This window comes from Penicillium maclennaniae (genome assembly GCF_028827695.1).
Source record: "Penicillium maclennaniae strain IBT 15551 chromosome Unknown utg000002l:1.0-2354659.0:1.0-2356205.0, whole genome shotgun sequence".
Taxonomy (NCBI): Eukaryota; Fungi; Ascomycota; class Eurotiomycetes; order Eurotiales; family Aspergillaceae; genus Penicillium; species Penicillium maclennaniae.
This window is the reverse complement of record NW_026623214.1, coordinates 755,722-778,018: the sequence shown is the minus strand read 5'-3', so window position 1 is coordinate 778,018 and position 22,297 is coordinate 755,722. Positions and strand designations below refer to the sequence as shown.

Below are 22,297 nucleotides of genomic sequence, written 5' to 3'. Positions count from 1 at the left end.
TGTCTGCAGCATTGAAGATTTCTGCATTGTAGATAGTCTTGCTGCCAGATATCGGTCTGACTGTCGCGGTCAGCTCTGTGTTCAATCTCCTAGGAAGTATCGGTGATAGATATGCCACGGCCGAACAAACGCATGCTGGGAGCATCGAGGCCAATGAACTCGTAGGTCGTCCGTCGCTCATTTTCACCCTATTGATCAAATTTCACCGCTGGTTGTCACTGGGTTATTTCCATCAAATGATGCTTTCATTCATTAGCTTTTCATGTATGGAGATTGCTAGCAGATGTCCAAGTGTCTCACAATCACATAGCAAAGCAAGACACATCGCCATTGCAATTAATTCAACGAGACCGCCCTCGTGCCTGAAAAGCAAAAATTCTGGCCAATGACTATCCTATGACCCTTCGAACCCCTGATAACATCAGATAGTCTGGTAAGAGCTTCATTCTTCAACTATGGTTACTATCGTTAGCTGGACCGTCTTGTAATCCACTGTAGACTGTGAACGTGTCAGCATCGCGTCATACCGTTGGAATAGTTTACAAAGATTTCAGGCATCGTTTCTGATTTTAAAATGTACCTCAGAACTACTATTGATGGACCAGGGATAGACTTTGTAAAGGCCACGGTACAATGCTATAAATCTTCAATTGAATTCCACCACCTAAGCAAGGGTATCATTATACATTCAAATTTGCCTTCGAGATCAAGGCTCCCAAACTCCTGAAATGAAGATTGATCATGACTTTTGCTCAGTCAAAGGTTTAGATAGTGCCAGCGAAACGTCGTCCCGCCCATCCAGATCCATGCTCCTGATAATCCTGGCGAGTAATGGCAACTCGACCGAGCTCCTCTCGGTTATTGGCAAGGCGCACTCCGCCTAGCCAAGTCGAGCGAACAGGACTATTACATGTGTGTTAGTATGCAGAAGTGACTGGATACTCAAGAAACCAAGCCAACTTACTCAGTAGCCCGACGCACCCTTACAACACAGTCCGATGAGGCAACTTGGTGTAATTCGGTCTCACTATGCAAGACGGTCAGTAACGCCATATGGACATCATCGCATGACCAGGAGGCTTACAGTCGCTCCATAAAGCCCGGGATAGCAGCATTGCCACCAACAACCAGCACATTTGCTAAAAAGGCAACATGTAATCCAGCCGGTAAGACAGACAAGCTTTCCATAATCATATCTGGAATACCAGCCTGCTTCATGCCTATATCGCCCGGAGTAAACAAAAGTTCCGGAACAGCAAAGCGTTCATTGCCCAGAACTAGTACATCTTCCGAGAGCACTTCAGCACTTAACCCAGATGCCGCACCCTTCTTTTTCTTTGCATGCAAAAGCGGATCATGGGGCCGCATAAAGCCCTTCTTGCCGGCATTCGGATTAGGAAGCACAAAATCCACCACCACGCCTTCTTCGGTTTGAAGCTTTCGGTTGCCTTTCCAGGTACGTTCCATGTCACCTTTGAAGTCGTTGCTAATGAAGCACACAGCTTCTTTGACTTCGTTCATAATATAGGTCTCGTCCACCATGTTATATTGTCGCATCGAGACGATTTCTTTGAGATAGTTGGTGAGGTGTTTCCCACCGATGTCAAGACGGCGCACTCCGCGCTGGAGAGCTTGTCCCTTATAGACCGGTGTCACCGTGGTATGCGAGTACCCTGAATCAACAACAAGGAGGCAGTCGGCGGGCAGAATCTCAGACTCGGATTTCCCAGTGAGAGTGTCTCCGAATAGACTGTGGATTTCGTTCCAAGCGTTGAGCGTTGGCCCTGTGAGTTCAGCAAAAGATTAGCCTCCCTACAAAAAAAATACAGTAGAAAAGCACAGCTGCTTTACCTATACACCTCGCATACCCTCCGAATCCCCATTCCTCCATAACCATCTCATCCGTATTCCGCTGCAACACCGGCAGCGTATTCGGCCCCTCAGTCAGGACAAGTGTAGTTTCCTCTGGCGCCCCAATCCGCAGTGCCTTATTCCGGGCCGTTGCCTTTTCCTCGAAAAAGGACTGCTCCCATATTTCTCTCTCCGCTTCCCAGTTAACGATATATCCTTTCTCTACTGGTCGTCGAAACGCTGCCTCGTTCCAGTCCGTGACGTGTGTTGCGAGCTGCGCGCCAATCACAATCCGATTGTCGCGGGTCTTGACTATTGCATTCGGGATTGAGGTGCATGCGGATAGGATGTCTTCGGAGGAGAGATCAGGCGCATAGCCTGCTTTCATATTGTACGCGCCATTGTCGAGGACGAATGTCTTTTTGGGCAAATTGCGTGATATGCTTGGAGACGCCACGGCTGCCTTCGCAGGGGCTTTGGCTTTTGTCGTTCCCATGTTTGCAAGATGGTGAATACCGATGATGCGCGAAGACAGTTGAAGCTCCGGTGTTTGCCAAGTTTGGTTTATATTGGTGCCTTAGGCCACCGTAGGAATATACTTCAACTCTGTGATCTTTCTGATTCATTATAAATTGAATGATGTACTCACCGAATACGAGATTTCAATTGACAAACATCCCTGGGCTTTTTCTTGAACAGGACGAATAGATCGAAAAACTAGAGTCTTTCGCGTCATATACACATAACCCATAGTGGCCCCGCAGAACCCTAATCAGCCCCGCGGACTTTGATGCCTCTGCGCCTAAAATTTCTCCCAGCTCCTCAACTCTCGAAACAACCACCGTGGCCGCGCCACGCCTCCTAAAAATGGCCAAACAACTCGCCACTCTTCTATCAACAACGCTCAACCTAATCGAGCAATTCCAAGAAACTGTCTCGTCATCCGTCCGCACCGACCAACCCTCTTCCAAAGATGCCCAAGCCCTACCCCTCCTCTCCGCTTCGTCCACCGGTCTTAAAGCACAGGTGACGAAGCTGTCGCTTCTTACCATTACCTCACCTTTCACCCACTCGGCTGTGACCGGTGTATTGCGCGCTTGCAATGACTCCGTCCTCCCTTCGCTGGTCACGGCAGCGATGCTCGTGACGCCGGCGGATTATACAAAGGCGTTCCAGGCGGAGGTTTGTCTACTTGTGCGCGCGGCACTGAGTGAGCTCAAAGCGCTTGTTGTGCTTGTCAAGGAGGTTTTCGAGAAGAAAGAGAAAGAGAAATTGGAGGATCCGAAGAAGAAGGAAGGAGAATTGGTGAAGAGTGAGAAGGAGGCTGTTACGCGTGCTACGGGGCGCGTGTGGGATTCCTGTGATGCTGTTGCGGAGGTTGCGACAAAGGGTGTTGTTGGTTTTGTTATGCATCGTGTTGAACAGTGGAGGGATCTTGTAAGGGACGCCGTCCAGGAGATTGAGGATTGGGATCCGGAGGAAGAGGATGATTCCTTTGATGATCTGATGGAGGATGAGGATAAGGACGACGATGATGATGACGATGACGAAGATGACGAAGAGGATACTGCTGCGCTGAAGGAGCAGAAGACGAACACACTTCGTTTCCTGAAGCCTGTAGCTCAGGTCTACCCTTCCATCGCTACCAATCGGTTGAAGAATGCTGGGGACGCGCCTTTGTCTTCAGCTGGCGGTGTCGCCAAATTGGAGGCACTGATGTTGAATCTGCAAAGTATACCAGATCAGGTCGACGAGGCGGCGGGAGCCCTGTATGAAGCCAACATGGCCAAGTCGGCGAAGTTCTTGAAGAAGGCTCAGAAGCATGCCGCGGAGGCTGTTGCATCAGTCGCCTCGCCATGGAATGAGGTTGAAGCCGGGGACAAGAAAGTGATGGACAAGTTTTCGATCTGGTCGAGTGCGTGGTTCAAGGTCATGGCTGAAGTGAGCAAGCCGATCGATGCGTTTGCAACTGCATAGATCAAGATAATAATGTACATGGAGCGAATACATTGCATACTCAAAACGAATGCTTGTCTGAGTGATGGATCAAGAAAGTAGAATACATTTGAAAGGTTATATACAGGGATGAAACGAAGGAAAATTATATACGAAGCACCATCGTGTATATAGTGATTCTACCGAGAGTGCTTTTCCTCGACACGTCTAGTATTCCTCAGCCTGAGCTTTTTCACGCTCCCACTCGGGCAGGTCATTCTCGCGAATATGCTTCATCAAGAAGTCAAGAACTTCATCGGTCCCTTTGGCGACAGTCTGCCATCTAGGAACCCGGAAACGGTTGCCTGCAACCTCAAAGCGTCTCAAAGCCGTTCCGTTGCCCCAATTTTTAGGGTTGTGCTCAGAACCAAGAAGCCCAATCTTAGGTGGTAAATAGTCAATATCGTTGTTGCTGACATCTAGAACCTGAAGACCCTGCACTGCCTCGAAGTCCAGGCTTTCAAGTTTGTTGTCGGAGGCTAGTAATGTCTTGAGACCTGGGAAAGTTTCACGGACATGCGGCAAGGCTCCCTTCAGGCGGTTGTTGGCCACGTCGAGGAAGTTGAGCAACGGCGCTTGGAGATTGGTCAAAAGAGAGTCCAGCGTGGTTAGACCAGCGGCACTCAAGTTGAGAGTTTGTAATCTTGGAAGCTCAAGCGATGAAGACAGGAGCTTAGAGCTGTCCAATGGATTATAAGAAAGATCAAGATCAATCAAGCCCTGGGCGAGCAGCCCCAGTGCCGAGATGGGGAAGCATGACAATGCGTTATGCTGCAGATAAAGGCAGCGGACATCGTCTGTGCTGATCAGTTCCAAATTCTCGGTATCCAATTCTGTAAGTTCCGAATATGATCTATCGATGATACCTCCAGGCTTGACCTTCCAGGCATTTTCCCATTCTGGGGTTTCCGGTGCGAGGGTAAACTGGGTCGCAACCGAGCCCTCGTCATCGGTGTCCTGCAGTTCAGGTTCGCATTTGTTTCGGAGATGCTGTATGATTTCTTCCGGTCCCATGCTCAAGAGCTTGCGGTCACGAAGTGGATTGTTACCGACCTTGAACGATGAAAGGCTTGCCATGAGCCCGATCTTCTCATCTAATTGAACCAGATTGTTTGCGGTAAAGTCAACGCTCTTGAGGCTCTGGAGTTTCACGAGTCCTTCCGGGAGCTGAGTAATACGATTGTCTTCTGCTGACAAGATCAAAAGTGATTGCCATGAAGAGACGCAGGGTAGATGTTTCATGCGATTCACGCCCATGTAAAGGTTCTGGAGGCTGGGCATGACAAGCGCCCCGTTGGCTGCTAATAATTCCACAGAGTTACCAGCAATATTGAGAGACTGCAGAGTCTCCAGGCGATCCACAGACTCCGGTATCAGTGTCCCCTGGAGCGAATTTTTGGGAGCATTAAGGGTTCGCAGCGGGAGTTTGCTCAATGCTTCAAAAGGCAAAGCTGTCAGCTGATTCCCACCTACGTCCAACGTTTTGAGACTTGTCAATTCTTTTAACCCATCAGGCAGCGATGTGATCCCATTGCCACGCAGATCAAGAGACTCCAGCTGGCTGAGACGGCCAATTTCCGAGAAGAAAGGTCCACTTAGTTGGTTATTGGCCAACTTTAGATCCGTGAGAGATGGTATCTCCAAAATGACGTGAAGCTTGTCCATACTCATGGCATTGTTGGACAGGTTCAAGAAGCGAAGCTGGTGTAGTCGTCGAATTCCCATTGGGATAGACTTTAGCAGGTTTCCATGAAGGTCCAGGGATTCCAGAGCACCAAATTGAGGGCCCCGCTCCTCGCTCTCCGGATCGAGGTCCATCAGATCGATGTCAGGGAAAGTGGCATCCGCCACCTCTTGTAGCTCGTTGTCCGCAGCGATGAATTTGACCAGATCTACGTTTTCAAACCAATTTTCTGCATCGGGATCGAATACATACATATCGATCACCTCTCTCGGGATTTCCTTCAAAGAAAGAGCTGCAATATTCAAAATACCCGATTTCCGTGCGCTCTCCACGCGTTTCTTAAGCACAGAAGTGTCTGAGCCATCGGAAAACTGATTGAAGGGATCTTCGGTATCGATACTGTCCAACGGTGCAACAGCCATCTTATGAGGTGCTGCCTCTGACTTTTCTTTCGAGACCGCTGCCTTTCGCGCAGCCTTTGCCTTGGCAATGGTGTCGCGAAGAGCGTTCGATGACTTGGAAACTTTCCTCGTTTCACTTTCCGCTTGTTGTTCTGGGGTAAGTTCAACCTGTATGGATGCAGCCGATACATATCGTGAGGAGCTTCGTGGAGCTGCTGAGGGAGATCTTGCTGCTGATGGTGAGTCTGTCCGAGGTTTTCTCGTCTTGTGTACTTGGAGTGGTCGCTCTGGAGGTCCCATGTCTGACAGCGTGGGTTTTGACAACATTTTCCCTGGGAAAGAACGAGCGGGCGAAGCTTGAGTGGGCGCTTTGAGCATGCTTGTTCTGCCCGGGATCGTCTTTTTCGGCGTAACACTGTTGTCGAAGCCACCAGTTACAACCGCAATACTTTGTCTCGACGACGGCAACTTGAGTCTCGTGCGGGGTTCACTAGTATCCGAAATGTGGTTCGTCGGCAAAGACGAAGCAGATGCTGCCGACATGTGAGATTGGGATGGAAAGCGAAGTTTGGGGACAGGCTGGGCTAAGACGTCGCCGGTCCGTCCAGAGGATGACTGTGACGGCGATCGCGAATAAGAGGACACATTTGATGGTGTCCTTGACGGAGAACGAATTGGACTGGTGCCATTGAAGAAGCTTGACTGTCTCATGGAAGCCGGTGAGGGAGGAATACTCGAAAGTGTCTCGATTGTCCGATCCGACAGAGAACGACCACGGGCTTCGTCGTCATCTTCTTCCTCCCCGGTAGTCACGTCGTCTGAGATTTTTATTTTGCTCACTTGTCTTTCGAGCTCAACTTGCGTGAGCAGGTCTTCGCGGATGACTTTCGTCGGGGTTGAATAGCGTGGAGCGGGCTTCTTGAGAAGGGATTCGCGTGACGGTCTTCGCAGCCGGCTATGGTCCAAACCAGGATCCGCCTGCAGCCGGTCTCGAGATGGTGATGGCCGGAGAGTTCTTGATGCTGTTGAGATCGGCAGAGGTAGTCTCGAAGTCGGGCGCGGGAGACCACTCGCAGGACGAGCTGCGGTCCTGGACTGACCGTCCATTCTGGCGAGGATTTGGGATAGGACAGAGTTATGGACGCCACATGTCAAAGCAGAGTCACCTCTGGACTAGAACAGTGTAGGTGGGGAAGCACAAAGTACCAAAATATCCCACCTTCCCAAAGGCTAAATCGGGGAGACTAGAGAAGCTAGCGAAGCCAGAGAATGGAGTAGAAGCCAAAGATTGTTTACATTTGACGCGATAGCGGCCTAAGGCAGCAACTCCATATGGTTCGTTTTAATTTTTCTTTTCCAGTTTCCATTTTCATGATAGCTTCTGTCACACCTTGCATATCTGTTTCACTCTGTTGAGTCTAGTGGAAATAGGTTAGAGGCATGGGTCCTAGCCGCTGTCAAGGAGTCAAATCCATCTTGTTTGACCCATTACCGCGTGGCACACCGCGTTTGCCTCTGAGACTCCACAGATCGGAAGAGCTCACGATGAGTGCTATGTCATTTTGACTGCACGAGCCACAATAAGAGACGAGTGCCTGGATGCTTCAACCATGATGACGACACGGAGATTTTCGATCTTTGCTCTCGTTCACAAGAGCCCCGACAGCTACGGGAATTGGTCTGAACATGTATTTAGATTTCATTTCGGTACCTGTCCAGCCACACTCATAGTGAACAATGAATTGATAGGTTCTGAGCCCGGTACTGAGATTGCTAGAGTGCCCATGTAGTGTCCCATTGCAAGTCCAGCACTGTAACCTCTGTCGCTTCTGGCCTAGTGAACATTCCTCCACGATCCTTGAAATGTGTTCCATGGCGTCTAGTTCAATTCATATCCAACGAAGATGTCTAGACATTCTGTGCCAGATACCTTAGATTGCTATACCCACCAGGCTGCCTAACTTGAGGGCTATGATGTAGGTACAACGCAAAGCTTATCGGTTGCCAGACCAACGTCGTCGTTCGCAGCGGCTGTTTACTTGCCCTGAAGATCCCGTGACTGGTCTAGCCGCATGGGGCCTGGTGGATCCGTTTTTGAAGGTCCTGATTGGGTCCATTCTATAAATGGTTGGCTGAGGCTGGGTCTCTACCCAGCCGCATTTCGCATCGGCTGTTCCCAGCCTCCCAGCCCCCCTCCTCCACGATATCAACCCAAAACGTCCCACACGAGTTCCTCCCTTTCACTCATCCCTGACTCTCCACCTTGTTGACCGTCATTTCTGAAGCTCCGATTAAGATCTGGATTGATACAGTGTCTTCCATATTCTATCTATCTCTCCGGTATGCGCCAGACTTACTCATCACCGCCCCATTAGTGATAACCGATAACTAACTACGACTGCAGTGCGTGGACTGTTCCCCACGGTCGACCCTTGCTGTCTTATTCTCTCCACTACATCATCGGCCATGTCTCGGCCTACGCACCGTTCTCAAAGTCCGCTCGCTTCGCCGGCTGAGATTCTCGCCCCGGCGACACCTACCAAGAGAGCAACTTTGTCTCCGTCCCCCGACTTGAGTGCCGCCATCAACCGGTCCTCCCAGTCGGACAAGAAGTTCCTTTCCCCGCCACCTCTTTCATCCTCCGACATGACACCTCCCCCTTCTGCTCAAATTCCGGGTGCGCCTCTCCGCCGATCCCATTCTCGGTCTCTCAGCCCCTCTCTCATCACTCCCGTGGACTTGGGCAAGTCTCTTTGCGATGCTTACGGCGCATCGGAGAACCTTCCCACAGCTGAGGACATTGACAAAGCCAACGAGACACAACTGCGCATCATTGCCAAGGATCTCCTCGCTGTGGCCCAAGAGTCCCGCATGTCCGCGCTCCACTTCAAACTTCAGAATAGCCTGGTCTCGTTCGCCAGCAATGAAGCCGTCAAGCGCGCCGAGGTTGAACACCAGCTCGCTAAGCGCGAGGTCGAGATTCTTCAGAGCGCAGAGTACCGCAGCCGCTCGCGGCCTGCTGAGCCTATCACACCAAAGCAGTCTTTCTCTGCTGCTGACTACACGACCGCCGTGCAGCGGTCGCAAGATTTGGAGAATGTGAACGCCGTCTTGGATCGACGACTGCGGAATGCCAAGCGCGCGATCGATGATGCCGCTGCACAGACTGCGGAACTCACCGATCAGAACAACATGTTAAAGAAGCGAATCGAGGAAAACCGTCGACACTTCTCCCAAATCTATAGCTACGGCTGCTTGTCGCCTGGCATGCAGAACGAGCTGCACACTATTTGCCGTGGCGAACACACCGACGGACTTGCTGCCCTCCTTTTCGCAGACAAGTTCACGAATAACATCCCTGAGCCTCAGGGTACATATGGTCCTCCCTCTTCAGTTCCTGTCACTCCAAGCCACCCTCGCTCTGCTCGTCAGGAGCGTTCGTTCATGACACCTGCTCAAAACAATCAGTACGATAGTGATAGCACTGTCTCTCTGTCGGGCGAAGAGGCAGATGAGGAAATGCGACACCCTCAGATGCGGACAACCGCCCCCAGAACGAGCACTTTGCTTCAGACGAAGCTATTTGGTCAAGTAAAGAAGCCCGGTGTGTCACGGCCTCAAGCACACAAGCGCAAGGCCAGCTCCGAAGAAGATGGCACCGTCAAGAGATCCAGAAAGGGCGCAGTGGGTCTCGGAATCCACTCTTAACTTGCCCTTTGCATCTGCATATGATTGATGACCTAACGCTGCTGCCCCATCGGCTTACTTGCTACGACTTGCCTCCAAATTACGACTGATGAATGATTATGGCACCTCTGTTAAATAGCGACTGAATTTCGTTTGTTTCTGCGTGTTTCTTTTTTCTGGGACTTGGTGGTACCTCTCATATTCAAGGGTATCATCCACTGGGACGGCGTTTACAATCGGAACTTTGCAACATAGGCTGCCTTGATAGACTCGATTCGGATCGAGTTGCATCAGCAGCCGGGAAGGCCTTAGGGCTCGGACACAATGGGAATTTGCAAATGCATACCCAGAGCGGCTGTAAAGTAGGAATGAAATTCAAACCATCACCATTAATTCATTCTTTCATCTGGTAGACTCTCATGATCGATCCGACCGCAGCAGGTCGGTCATACGCATTCACTACGCAATTTTGTCAATATTCACACTAATCTACTTTGGTCCAGCTTCATTTGGACTAGTCTACATCGGGTCTGTCACGTGGTGAAATGTGAGCTGAGTCAGCGAGGCAGGTTAGGGCTCGCTAAGCGAGGCGGTGAGTGGGGACCGGGTGCCACACGAAAAATAGCAACTTCAGTTTCTGCCGTGAAGGGAGATTTGACCAGCAACCCTCCGACGACCACCACCCGGCTCGACCCCAACCGTCACCATGGTGCGTACCCCTCGATTTCTGTGCTGCGAAGATGGACTGGCCTGATATTCTGAATGCTTGGACGATAATCTTTGCGGCATCTTTGTGCTGGACGTGGAACAATGTTGGCTGATGGACTTCTCTGTGGGATTATAGGTCGCGCACAACAACCAGATCCAGAAGAACCGTGAGTGACCCTGACGACCACGATCCCTGCGCTCGCTTGAACCTTGTCAACGACGAATGGATTCGCAAAATAGTGACTTTTCAATATGCTAATTCATTTTTGCAGACTTCCGCAAGGATTGGCAGAAGCGCGTCCGCGTGCACTTCGACCAGGTACGACTTCGATTACTCCCCTGATGGGTTTCCCCTCTCGCCAATCGATATTACAAACGACCGGCTTTTTTGAGGAGAAAATTTTCATAACCGAATTTGGTGGACTAACATGCGCCCATCTAGCCCGGTCGTAAGCACCGCAGACGTGAGAACCGTATCGCCAAGGCCGCTGCCGTCGCTCCCCGTCCCGTCGACAAGCTGCGTCCTGTTGTGCGCTGCCCCACCAACAAGTACAACCGCCGTGTTCGTGCTGGTCGTGGTTTCACCCTGGCTGAGCTCAAGGTAAATTCGACTGAAATCTTTGTGTGGGAGAACATCTGCTGATGTACTATGTTTTTTGAACTACAGGAGGCCGGCATCCCAAGAAGCTCGCTCCCACCGTTGGTATCTCCGTCGACCACCGCCGTACCAACTACTCCAAGGAGTCCCTGGTTGCCAACGTTGCCCGTCTTCAGGACTACAAGGCCCGCCTGATCCTCTTCCCCGCAAGAGCGGTCAGTTCAAGAAGCTCGACTCCTCCGCTGAGGACGTCAAGGCCGTCAAGGCTTCCCTCGCCGAGGGCAAGACTGAGGGCTTCGCCACCCGTGTCGAGGCCACTTTCCCCATCGACAACCTCTCCGCCGGCAACGCCGTCACTGAGGTCAAGCGTGACTCCATGCCCAAGGTCGAGGGTTCCGTCTACCGCCAGCTGCGTGACGCCCGCGCCGACGCCCGCAACCGTGGCCAGCGCGAGAAGCGTGCCAAGGCCAAGGCCGACGAGGAGTCCGCTGCCAAGAAATAAATGTGTTAATTTTCCGCTGCTGATGATGATGATCGGGTCGGTTTTCGGGTCGGGGATGAGTGTACTGTGGCATGGCGTTGCGCCTCTTCCTTTTCTCTCAAACTGATTCCCTCTCTTCCCCCTCCTTTACCCTTTGCCCCCTTTGTCTCTAAAAAAGAACTGGAAGATCCTCTGAAATGCAAAACCGCCCAATTTTCTCAAGTTTTCATTCGCTGTTTCGTTGTTCGGTGTTTGTAAGGGTTGGTATCGGCCCAAAAAGGCCGGTCTTTTTCTCATGGAGGATCTAGGGTTGAGGAGGTTTGGAACCTTGGTCTGAGAGGCTGGAGAGACCCATGCTTGTCGCTCATTAGAGAGCTTCATTTGCCTCATGAATGACAACAAAAAGATTTCAATGTTCCAGTCTGCTTCGGGTCATCCGTAGTTGTATTGAGGATACTCTTTAATGATTATGCGTAGTCTTTATCGCCTAGATATATGTCTGCCACTTATATGTAGCGCTCCATCGTACAAGTGCTCCTGAGCTCAAATGCTTCCTCAAAGGGTATCTCCGACTGGCCAAGAACGACAGGCAAATTTTTAAAACATCTAACGCGGATCCTAAATTTCATCATACTGCTTGGTATCATAAAATTACTGCATATCCACACCCTTGCGCCAACGCTAAGAGGAAAAACAAGACATCAAACTCCGAACAAAGCACCAAGCGCCCCATTAGTGGCCCGTAAAATAGTATTGATATGCACAGTACCCGTCACGCCTTTCGTACTGCTAACACCCCCCCTGATGTAACAGTCCATGGAACAATTTCTTAGCCTCATTATTGATCCTTTTACTAGACCCGCCGTTGCCATCTGAAACTGAGACACTGAGCTCTGGTCGTAGCTGAGGCTCGCCGGTCCAATCATCCATGACCAATGTGTTTGAGAGAAGTACATGGGTACCGACGTCGGAGGATTTGGACTTGATGACCATGGTGCTGCGCTCGAGGTGAGGGGCTAGTCGTCGGAGTTCAGAAGCCGTGATGACTCCATCTTGGGGTTCACCTAGGTCTTTCCGTCCGCGGGCTGATATTTCTGTGCCATGCTTATGCTCGATCTGGGCCCATAATTGGGCGCGAGATACTGATGCTTCCCAGTACCTGTTGATGCCCCAGCATAGCGTTGCCACGTCGAGTTTGAGAAGTGGATTGGCTAGTCGAGAATCAATCCATTGACGCAGACACTCGGGGACTTTGCGCTTCTTGCTCTCATTGCCTGTTGGCACGGACAAGGATGTCAGGGAATGTGTCTCCGGGTGGGTTTCGTATACGACGGAAACGTTAAACAAAGATGATGGGAAGGGAGATGGGGCTGTGAATGATAGTGTATGAGTCTCGGTGAAGCCGGTCGTTTCGGACGATGTGCAAGTTGTGTGGGCTCGAAGAGCTAATGGAGCGAAGGCTGTGAGGTATGGCGGCGACTGCGAAGATTCCTTTAACGCAAATGGATTGGTCGGTAAAGGCGAGATTTCACGGGTCTGGCGGGGGATATTGGCAGCGAATGGAAGTAATGTCGAGAGAAGGGATGACACAGGAACTGGAGTTTGTTTCGGTGCTGGAAGATTGATATGCGAGGACTCCTCGGCGAGAAGGGCCAGGAATTTGCCGAGCTCCTTGGTGTTGCCCATCAGATTCGCGTCAGATTCGACCTTCCCAGTCCACTTGATCAATTCCTTCACGTCATCCTTGAGGCTCCTGAGTTGCGCGGCAAGACTCTTGCGCAGCTTCTGCTTCTCGAGAATCGCCGGTGTCAGTTCGTCTGGGGCAATACTATCGTCATCGGTGCTCTCCTCAGTGCTAGGATTTTGAAATTTCAATGACTTCAAAGGACTTGAGTGGAAATGCTCGACCGTCCGTCGCTTCTTCCTTTTCTCATGTCTGGTAGTAGGACTGCTGCTCAATGGCCCCATCGGTCTGTCGGGTGCCTTCTCGAGGCCTAGCTGTGTCGGGGTCGGGGGAAGTTCAGGTTCGAGAGGGTCCTCGTCATCAAAAGCATTGCCTATATCGATGCCCGTCTCTTCTTCAACCTCTCGTTCGTTTGTCGCGCTGCCCAATTCTCGCGCCAATTGGCTCTCGGGCGTATCCTGCTCCGGTGGCGGCAACTCTCTTCTGACTGGGGACCCAAATGTGAAGTCCCCAGGAAGTATCTTTTTGGACAGTCGGCGAGCAGGCTTCGAAAATGCCTCAATTCCACTTGCGCGTCTGCTGGGAGACAGCGTGGGCGCAGCAACAGAAGCTCGAGGCGCTTTGAGTGGGCTTGAAGGACCTAGTGAAGGTCGAAGAGCTTTGCGGTCGCGAAGTCCGACAGCCTTTGGGTCCGGCTGCTCTGACCGACCCCGTTGACTTCCGCTACTTGTTGGTCGCTGAGGAGGAGATCTGCTGAGTGCGCGTTCGAGAACTTCGGGGTATGATCTGGCTAGGCTTGATCTTGTTGGTGATTGAAACGATGGACGATTTGAAGAACGCGTCCCTTCGCGAGTCGCAAGCGACTGCGACGCACTAACAGCGAGGCCAGTCTTCTCGCCAGTCTTCCTGCGTTTTGGCGGCGAGTCCATACTTGCGATCAATTATATTTACGGGCTTATTCTCGACTCGCGCACACCGGGAAACGATAAACAACGGCGTTTGCAGTGTTTGCACCTATGACCTCAATTCCGACGCCGAGGGATCCTCTTTCTTCCACACACGATGGAGTGTCTTGCGGCGGGCAGACACTCGCTTCAAAGGGCGAAAGCCTGTTCTTCACCTATCTCACATCGCTTACTGTCTTACTCTTCTCCGCATCGACAATATGCTTTGATTCCGACTCCTCGGCGCATGGGCGCCAATGACCGAGGTGACGCCCATGATACGCATGAATCCTCGGAGGGAACCGACACCAAAACCAGTACAAAACTCAAGCACACCCAGGCGCATCCCTTGTCTGGATACTACAAGCTGGTTTTAAATGGTCGCTCTCCTTATGAAGGCCGCGCCGCTTCCGAACGATTGACCACCATCAAGCCCGAGGATAAGTCGCTACCCGCGTCGCCGAGCGAAGCGGATACACCCCGAGACAGAATGGCAATTGTGTTTGGCACACGTCTTGCAGGTCCAGGGCGCCAATCACGCTACAATCCTGGAGAGACACCGCCAGAGCATCTGTGGAGGACCATCAATGGAGTGCCCATACCGCCCCGTCCCGACGAACCCGACAATTGTTGTATGAGTGGTTGCGTCCACTGCGTGTGGGATGACTTTAGAGATGAGATGGAGGATTGGGCTGCACGACTCAGTAAGGCCAAGGCCAAGGGAGGGCCTGAGAAGGGAACAACGGACATGCACACTGCGCCCCGAGCAGAAGTTGATTCGGCAAGCCAGAGTATGGATGACGATGGGGGAGGGAGTGCTTCCAATTGGTCTGCACCGAGTCAAGATGACGAATTGTTTTCCAGTATCCCAGTGGGCATTCGAGAATTCATGAAGACGGAGAAGAAATTGCGGATAAAACACCAGAAAGAAGCTTCGACCTGATATTGTGAATATTGTTTCTTGTTCAGGCTCTGGAATTTTAAACCCTATGCCATATATTGGGGGGGGGGGGGGGCGCGCTTTCAGAGAAGATTTGTGGATGTCGTGCCAAAGATAGCAGATATATAGATAAAGTGTACATAGAACATGACCACGACGCAATAAATGATTGCAATCATATTTACAAGTGGACTCCTCGAGCTTCTCAGTAAAGTCATGATTGGATCGGTACTGGAGCCACGATGATATTATCACTCCAAATGTTCGGTATCTCATAGTTCAAGCATACCCGACGGCGATTACGGCGATGCCAAGCCCGTTCGCCTCAATCGCGGGTTCCAACTTTTTTCCTCCACAAGACAACTCTCGCGCTTGCGTTACACCGGCGCTTGGAATCGCATGGATGCCATACTCCTTCGCTCGATCACATCTCTGAAGCCCGTTCAGAGACTTTTTCCACAATGTACGGCCCGTGATTTCGGACTCTAGTGAAACTCCTATCCCAAAATGTCGACGAGTATGAGCGCATACAACTGTATGCGCTCTATCAAACGAATCCGCCCTTCCCCTCAAAATGATCGCTCCGTCGACCTACCCCAGTCCATTACCCGTCTATTTAGACACTTCTCGCCATTTAGACGAGCGATACACGCCAACTGCCGGACCATCTCCCCAACTTGGAACTCGATAGATCGGAAGATACACAATGGAAGGGGCGTTAGAACCAAACCCGCGCGAGAACTGTGGCCGTCTGCAGCAGGCCATTTTCTGTCCTCTGCGATACACTCATCCGGCGCTCGGGGGGCTTGTCACTACGTCTGTGTCGAGATCTCAGACTGCCACCGTGGAGTCTGACCAACCTCTAGAGGCCATATTAGAAGATGCATATCCGGGGACAGACGAAGACTTGTTTGAACCTGAGCAAAAAGTCAAGAAGAAGGAAATGAGGTTCCTCCAACACGTGTGTCGGCAGTCGCGCAATCTATGGTTGGAGTTCAAATTCTCCGAATTGGCCCAACTATTCGGCGAGGAGACCTGCCGTGCTGTCCTTCACATGAAGGGCCAGGAGAAAGTGGCAGTGACGTGCTCAGCGCCGACAAAGGTATGTTCTTATAATTCAATGCAATGCATATTCTAACAGAGTGACCACCAGGAAGAGGCAGAGAGGAATGCTTTCAATCTCCTTATTGTAAAGCTCAAGGAAACTGGACTTTGGGAAAGGCTTTGTCCGCCCAACGCTGAACCTCGAATTGACATCCGCATGAATGAAGACCTTCTTTTTCACATCAGACATTCGCAGAAGAAGCTTGACTCGGCAAGAAAGGCCGTTTTCAAAGTATTTGGGGGGAGAGCCCGAATATTTCGCCTTCGAAGGATAAGAGAGTCAAGGTGTCAGATTCATATCGTGAGAAGAGGTCCAAAGCCTTGACAGATTTACTGGAATCCATTCGCAAGTCCAACGACAAGCATACACTTGCCATTCGATCGGTCAAGGCTGGCTTGCCAGTGAACAAGCTCAAACAAGACATCCTGAAACTCGTCAATGATCACACGTACAGCATTATTGTTGCTGAGACTGGTTCTGGAAAATCAACCCAGGTTCCTCAAATCATCTTAGATGATGCAACTGACAAGGGAAAGGGAGGACTTTGCAATGTTATCTGCGTTCAACCGAGGCGGGTAGCAGCCCAAATGCTTGCACGACGAGTTGCCGAGGAAAGACATGACAAAACAGGCACAATCGTTGGTCATATGGTCCGATTCGACCATCAGATGCCAGCCAAGAGCGGTGCTATCACCTATTGCACTACGGGTATAATGTTGAACATGTTGCAAAATCCCAACGGTCCTATCAGCTTGTACTCCCACATCTTGCTCGATGAGGTCCATGTTCGCGATGTTGGGATTGATTTCGTGATGCTACTTCTGAAGCGCCGCATCAATCAATTACGGGAGATTGGAGCCCCTGTGCCCAAGATTGTTGTGATGAGTGCAACGCTGGACGTTGATCTTTTCTCATCCTATTTCCTCAATGAAGGGCCCAATGGAACACTTCTTCCTGCTCCACACATTTCCATTCCCGGGCGCCAATATTTTGTGAAGAGGCATTACCTTGACGAGTTGCTTGAGGTTTTGAAGACTTCACCTGATTCAAAACCCTTGTCAGCTTTGTTGGAAGAACGAGAGACCGTGACTTTCATCGAGGATCAATACAAACATTACCCTTCATCTGTTGCCCAGGATTCTCAAGAGGCTGATCTGGAAGTTCCTGGCGCCAACATGGGCGCCAACATGGAGGACCGGAGCAAAGAGGCCTCTCTCGAATCTTCTCCCGACTCGGTTGTCGTGAGGACTCCCGGTGAAGATCCGACTATTCCCATTGGTTTGATTTGTGCGACTATTCTCAACATCCTGAAAACCACCGAAAGCGGTGCCATTCTGGTCTTCCTCCCGGGCATGGCTCACATTCTCGGTGTAGAGCGCATGCTTCATGGTTCCGCAGGTAGCATGGAACTCGACCTTCAAAACGAAAAACTGTTTCGCATCCTGAAGTTGCACTCCGAACTCCCAGAGGAACTTGCAAAAGTAAGCCTCAAAGTGCCCGGCGGATGCCGGAGGATCCTGCTGTCAACGGACATTTCTGAGGCCTCTCTGACGCTCCCGGACGTTGAGTACGTGATTGACGCTGGAAGAGTGAATCAATTGTTTTCCAGTCACAAGTCGCTTTCCAACCGGATGGCCCTGAATTGGATCAGTCGGTCTAGCTCCTCTCAACGGGCAGGTCGAGCCGGTCGAGTCAAGAACGGGCAGTATTTCTTCCTTGGCACTCAGCGTTGTTTTGATTCTCTCCGAGTCACCAATACTCCAGAGATTGTGCGTACCGATCTTCAAGACATTTGCCTACGTGGAAAGCACATGGTCCCACAATTATCCATTTCGGACATTTTGGATGAAGCCAGTGAGTCGCCACACAGAGACAATGTCGACCTAGCCGTGGAGTCTCTGGACCACTTGGGTGCACTACAGCAGAACGAGGAGATTGCGCCCCTCGGCGAACTCCTCGTCCAGTTACCTCTTCATCCCGTCCTTGGCAAATTGGTAATCCTTGGCGCTATCTTCCGCTGCCTGGATCCTTTGCTGATCTTAGGGGTTATCGGTGTCGATGGGGGTCTGTTTCAACGGCCTAAGCTTGAGGAGCAACAGATTGCGCTCCGAAATATTCGTTATGCCTTTGCCAACAAATCATCCAGCGACCAGATTGGATCGATCAATGCTTTCAAAGCTACGCGGAAAGTATGGAAGGAGAATGGCAAATTAGCAGCATCTGATTTCGCCTTTTTGAATTTCATTCATTTCAACAATTTCTGTGCCAGTCAAGAGGCGGCTGAGATTGTCCTTGACCGGCTGGGTCGGATGGGGATCCAAATCAAAGCCGACGACAAGGATGATCAGTTCGGCGGCGCGGAGCTCAACGTCAACTCGGAAAACACTCTTCTGATCAAAACCTTGCTACTACATTGCCTGTCTCCGCGAATCGCATTCCCCAAGACCTACAAGAACGGCAATGCTCACGAATATCAGACTCACACGGAGAACAGAAAGCCAATTGTGTATGGCGTGAGCCCTAGCTGCGATGGAAACCGCTCCGGGTCTGTGGCTGTGTACGGCAAAAAGACGCAAGTTTCCCATGGTCAGATGCTCATGTCCGACCTTTCCCTCGTCAGTCCTCTGGCCGCAAGTCTCTTCGGAGGGAAGACCCAAAACCAGTGGGAAGAGCCTAAGGACGACGACCTTCTTGTGGAGGACTTCATGCCAATAAATTTCATCATGAAGGATATGGATGATATACCAGCAGTTGTGTCCCAGCGTGTCGTTCACTTCCGCCATGCATTTTCCGCGGTAAGTCTTCATCACTTGAAGGTCGTTTGTGTTCCACTACTAACATTGTACTCAACTACAGGCCTTACGCGCTTACTACACGTTATTGGTGCATAAGCGCCACTTGTCTGCGGCCGATAAAGAAAAGGATAAACTCATCACGAAACTGACCGACGATCTATACACTGCCTTGATACACTCTGTCACTGAGGTCTTGAGTCGCGACCTGCACCGCATTTTCCCGCTTGAGAAACTCTCAGCTCGATGGGAAACAACCGTTCCAGATGAAGATCTTACGAAATAGATTCTTCACATTCGAAAACTTTGTACATTATGTAATAGACTATCTGCATACATCATTGTATTACTCTCAATAAGCCCCTTGTATCTCAGCGGGTTGACAGTTCTCATCAAAGCTCCATATCTCGACATCCTCCATGCCAACGAAGACCACAAAGCTTTGATCTCCATGAATCCATTGGTAGTTCATACCTGGTATCTTGCGTCGGACTGGGTAATACTGCAGGGTCCTCTTGGATATTGCAGTGCAAATTTGTATACGCGAGGGGTCCATCTTTCCGAATGTATAGATCAGATCCTGATCAATGTAAGCTGCGCCAGCAGGGGCCACGTGCACGTCAACGTGGTCCCTGGTCGTATTGAATGAAAAGTTGACTTTATATTCCTGTTGATCGAGTCCGGTAAGAGGCGTATCGTCGTGTTCCTCTGCGATTGGACATCTATGAAACACAACGCTGCTCTGGTCACGACCTATGTGCTCGAATGCCTCACTAGGGGACCATGTCCACTCGAAGGGGGCTTCAAAAGGAAGGCGTTGGCATTGAGTATGCAGGAGATGGAAATTGTTGGAAGTGCCAACGACATATCTTTTGATGCGCAGCTGAAGTCGACTGTCACAAGAATGTCGCCAAGGGGGATAATTAGAAATGTCCCCAGAGCTGTCGATCAGTGAAGCAACTGTTAGCTCATCTTTGGCAGGACCCATTGCCAACAAGGCGACGCTAGAGTCGACTTTGAGTGTGCGAGCTGCTTCAGAATCAAAGTCCCAGTGGACAATGTGATCTTGGAAAGCAATCACAATTTGGATTCCGGTTATCAAAAAATGTGTGTAGGAACGTGATGGCAGTCGAAAAGCCTTGTGTGCCAGGGTCTCGAGATCCCAAACATGGCAATACCTATCAGCGCTTAGTTAGGATTATAAAAGAGACACGAGTTGCAATATGCATTGAATACCCTCGAATTGAGATAGCCGCAATGACTTTCTTTGAGATGTTCAGCTCCGACAATTTCTCGCGATTTTCTGTCGTTAGCTGATTCCTCACTCCAGTCCGAAGATTCAGAAGTGAGATAGACGTTCGACCCAGTGCGCCCTCCAGCCATGCATAGGTATCATTATAGTATCCAACACCACCTGATACCATCCACACATCGTGTTCCTTTGAGAAAGGCGAGCGTAATTTAAATTTTGACGTGGGCTGACCTCGTTCCATGCGAACTCTTTTCCTGATAAGCTGGGCAGGAGACGCATCGTCATCAAGCTGGGTTGTTGACTTGTGTCCCATGACCGATTGAATGGCAGAAGATTGTACTGTAGGAGAAGATAGAATCTCCTTCCATCTTCGTGATACCTGGGGAGATTTAGCCCACTGATGTTATGTGGAAATGGCGATATACTTGCCCGTTGGAGCACGACCAGATCAGCCAAGTTCATATGGGCAGCCACCAATGAAACAATCTCAAGCGGTGAACTACCCAATATGTCGCAATTGAAAGATACTTCATCGGCACGTGCTTTAACCTCTCGCCATTCATCTCGACGTAGTTGGTCTAGCAGTCCATGGTAGCTAGATAGTCAGCGCTGCCCATAAAAGGACGGAAATACGTACAGTTCTCGACGATTCGAGTTTCGAAGGGCACGGAATCGCTCCAAGGTTTTATGCACCTCGATGTCCATGCTTGTGCAGTCCACCAGAGCAGATGTGTAGATGTGTAGATGCGCGCCTGCTCTTTATCGTAGCTCTCACCGCCTTCGATACGCTTATCGCAAAAAATGTTGCGCATCGCTTTTTGCTCTTTCTCAACTCGCTTTCCAAAAGCATGGCTGCATCAAAGGCTGAGTCGGACGTGATTCTCAATCGCGCAAACGTCGCGCTTGCGCGCAGCCAGCGGCTCGTCTCATCATGGCTGCCCGCGCAGACCGACGACGAACTGTCCCACGTCAAGTCTGAGGAAGAATTGCAGCGCGAAGAAGATGAAATCTTCACTGCGGTGCCAGAGACGTAAGTCGAACACTCCCTCTCTTGTTTTGCCTTGGTCCTGACATGCTATAGACTCGGCGTCGGCGCCCCCCTCCCTGAAAAAGCTGCCGACGGAAGCTGGAAACGAACCGAGCTCAGCTCCAACGATAAACTACGGAAACAATTGCTTGGAAGGAATTATGATAAGATTATGAAGGCTGCAGCAGCAAATAAACCTGCGACACAGAATGCTGGGCCTGCATCTGCGAAGACATTGTCCGCTACACCAGCTCACGAAGAATCCGATGACGAGGAGGAAGGGCGTGCAGCCATGGTGGGAAAGAAGAGAAAAGCCAGAACATCTCAAACCAAGAAGCCACTTGTGGTTGATCATGAGCATAACGACAAGGCAGATGGTGATGAGTCAGTGCCTGCTCAGGAGGTGCCTTCAAAGGCTCCGTCAAAGGGGAGGAGAAAGGCAACGAGTTATTTAGATGAATTACTGGCGGAACGATCCAAGAAGAGAAAGAAGAGGTGATCGTATCTTCCCAGCATAAACATCTCTCTATTCCTTGGACCTCCGTTCTTTTCTGGAGAACTATCACCACCCCAATACTGGTCGGATCTCAGGGGGCCTGAATCGGTCCAGGCAAGCCCAGGGCTACGCAGGACGAAGGGTCAGAAAAACGGCTCTGGCTGTCACTCATTTTTATATGAGAGCACACCGATCAGTGTGTTGTACAAATACTCAGACATGATACATGACAATTGCATATAATCTCCTCAATTGCATTAAACTGGCGCAGGTATAGAATACAACTTCCTTTCCAATCTCTTCTAGATGCCACAATGTTTTTTTTTCGGTTCTGTCAACCCAGGGTATATAAGATGCGGCTAAAGATGCTGCCAGAGACGCTGCTGAGAATATCACCCAGAGACTTCTCCCTCAGCACCGACAGCGTGCTCAGCCGGGAAAAGCCAAGGAAAAAGAAACAGAGGACAGATAACATGGACATCTACAGACTCAAAAAAAAACAATTCGCAGTCAATATCCTCCGAACAAGGGAGAAAGTAGCCTTGGCGATTTTAATTCAAGTATACAGGCTCTGTCCAAGAGCCGGAAGCTAGATCTGGGAATCTGTTGGTTGTATGGCCAGGCTTAAAGATCAAGCGGAGCCTAACATGGT

At 50.5% G+C, this 22,297-nt stretch overlaps 10 protein-coding genes across 10 annotated transcripts; 6 read left to right on the top strand and 4 right to left on the bottom strand.

Annotated features, from left to right (window-relative positions):
* Positions 1-764: 764 nt before the first annotated feature.
* On the bottom strand, positions 765-2,347 carry arp6 (actin family protein; the record flags this gene model as incomplete). The annotated part of the gene is made up of 4 exons (XM_056963175.1): positions 765-903; positions 965-1,027; positions 1,085-1,784; positions 1,852-2,347. The coding sequence occupies 4 exons, from the start codon at positions 2,345-2,347 to the stop codon at positions 765-767; spliced, it is 1,398 nt and encodes a 465-aa protein (XP_056826094.1).
* Positions 2,348-2,718: 371 nt separating this feature from the next.
* N7477_001511 (uncharacterized protein) lies at positions 2,719-3,828 on the top strand (the record flags this gene model as incomplete). The annotated part of the gene is made up of 1 exon (XM_056963174.1): positions 2,719-3,828. One exon carries the CDS (start codon positions 2,719-2,721, stop codon positions 3,826-3,828), a length of 1,110 nt encoding a protein of 369 aa, XP_056826093.1.
* Positions 3,829-4,014: 186 nt separating this feature from the next.
* On the bottom strand, positions 4,015-7,038 carry N7477_001510 (uncharacterized protein; the record flags this gene model as incomplete). The annotated part of the gene is made up of 1 exon (XM_056963173.1): positions 4,015-7,038. One exon carries the CDS (start codon positions 7,036-7,038, stop codon positions 4,015-4,017), a length of 3,024 nt encoding a protein of 1,007 aa, XP_056826092.1.
* A 1,359-nt stretch (positions 7,039-8,397) lies between these two features.
* On the top strand, positions 8,398-9,639 carry N7477_001509 (uncharacterized protein; the record flags this gene model as incomplete). Its single annotated transcript, XM_056963172.1, has 1 exon — positions 8,398-9,639. One exon carries the CDS (start codon positions 8,398-8,400, stop codon positions 9,637-9,639), a length of 1,242 nt encoding a protein of 413 aa, XP_056826091.1.
* Positions 9,640-10,188: 549 nt separating this feature from the next.
* Positions 10,189-11,426, top strand: N7477_001508 (60S ribosomal eL13 domain-containing protein; the record flags this gene model as incomplete). Its single annotated transcript, XM_056963171.1, has 5 exons — positions 10,189-10,347; positions 10,463-10,493; positions 10,599-10,645; positions 10,769-10,950; positions 10,994-11,426. Coding segments are annotated over 5 exons (852 nt in total), but the record flags the coding sequence as incomplete, so codon positions are not given.
* Positions 11,427-12,194: 768 nt separating this feature from the next.
* On the bottom strand, positions 12,195-14,018 carry N7477_001507 (uncharacterized protein; the record flags this gene model as incomplete). The annotated part of the gene is made up of 1 exon (XM_056963170.1): positions 12,195-14,018. One exon carries the CDS (start codon positions 14,016-14,018, stop codon positions 12,195-12,197), a length of 1,824 nt encoding a protein of 607 aa, XP_056826089.1.
* A 133-nt stretch (positions 14,019-14,151) lies between these two features.
* On the top strand, positions 14,152-14,976 carry N7477_001506 (oxidoreductase-like domain-containing protein; the record flags this gene model as incomplete). The annotated part of the gene is made up of 1 exon (XM_056963169.1): positions 14,152-14,976. The coding sequence occupies one exon, from the start codon at positions 14,152-14,154 to the stop codon at positions 14,974-14,976; it is 825 nt and encodes a 274-aa protein (XP_056826088.1).
* A 703-nt stretch (positions 14,977-15,679) lies between these two features.
* Positions 15,680-19,156, top strand: N7477_001505 (uncharacterized protein; the record flags this gene model as incomplete). The annotated part of the gene is made up of 4 exons (XM_056963168.1): positions 15,680-16,075; positions 16,115-16,309; positions 16,348-18,873; positions 18,935-19,156. The coding sequence occupies 4 exons, from the start codon at positions 15,680-15,682 to the stop codon at positions 19,154-19,156; spliced, it is 3,339 nt and encodes a 1,112-aa protein (XP_056826087.1).
* A 66-nt stretch (positions 19,157-19,222) lies between these two features.
* N7477_001504 (uncharacterized protein) lies at positions 19,223-20,827 on the bottom strand (the record flags this gene model as incomplete). The annotated part of the gene is given in 4 exon segments (XM_056963167.1): positions 19,223-20,048; positions 20,107-20,490; positions 20,502-20,717; positions 20,760-20,827. 4 exon segments carry the CDS (start codon positions 20,825-20,827, stop codon positions 19,223-19,225), a joined length of 1,494 nt encoding a protein of 497 aa, XP_056826086.1.
* A 143-nt stretch (positions 20,828-20,970) lies between these two features.
* N7477_001503 (DUF3245 domain-containing protein) lies at positions 20,971-21,648 on the top strand (the record flags this gene model as incomplete). Its single annotated transcript, XM_056963166.1, has 2 exons — positions 20,971-21,152; positions 21,204-21,648. 2 exons carry the CDS (start codon positions 20,971-20,973, stop codon positions 21,646-21,648), a joined length of 627 nt encoding a protein of 208 aa, XP_056826085.1.
* Positions 21,649-22,297: the final 649 nt, after the last annotated feature.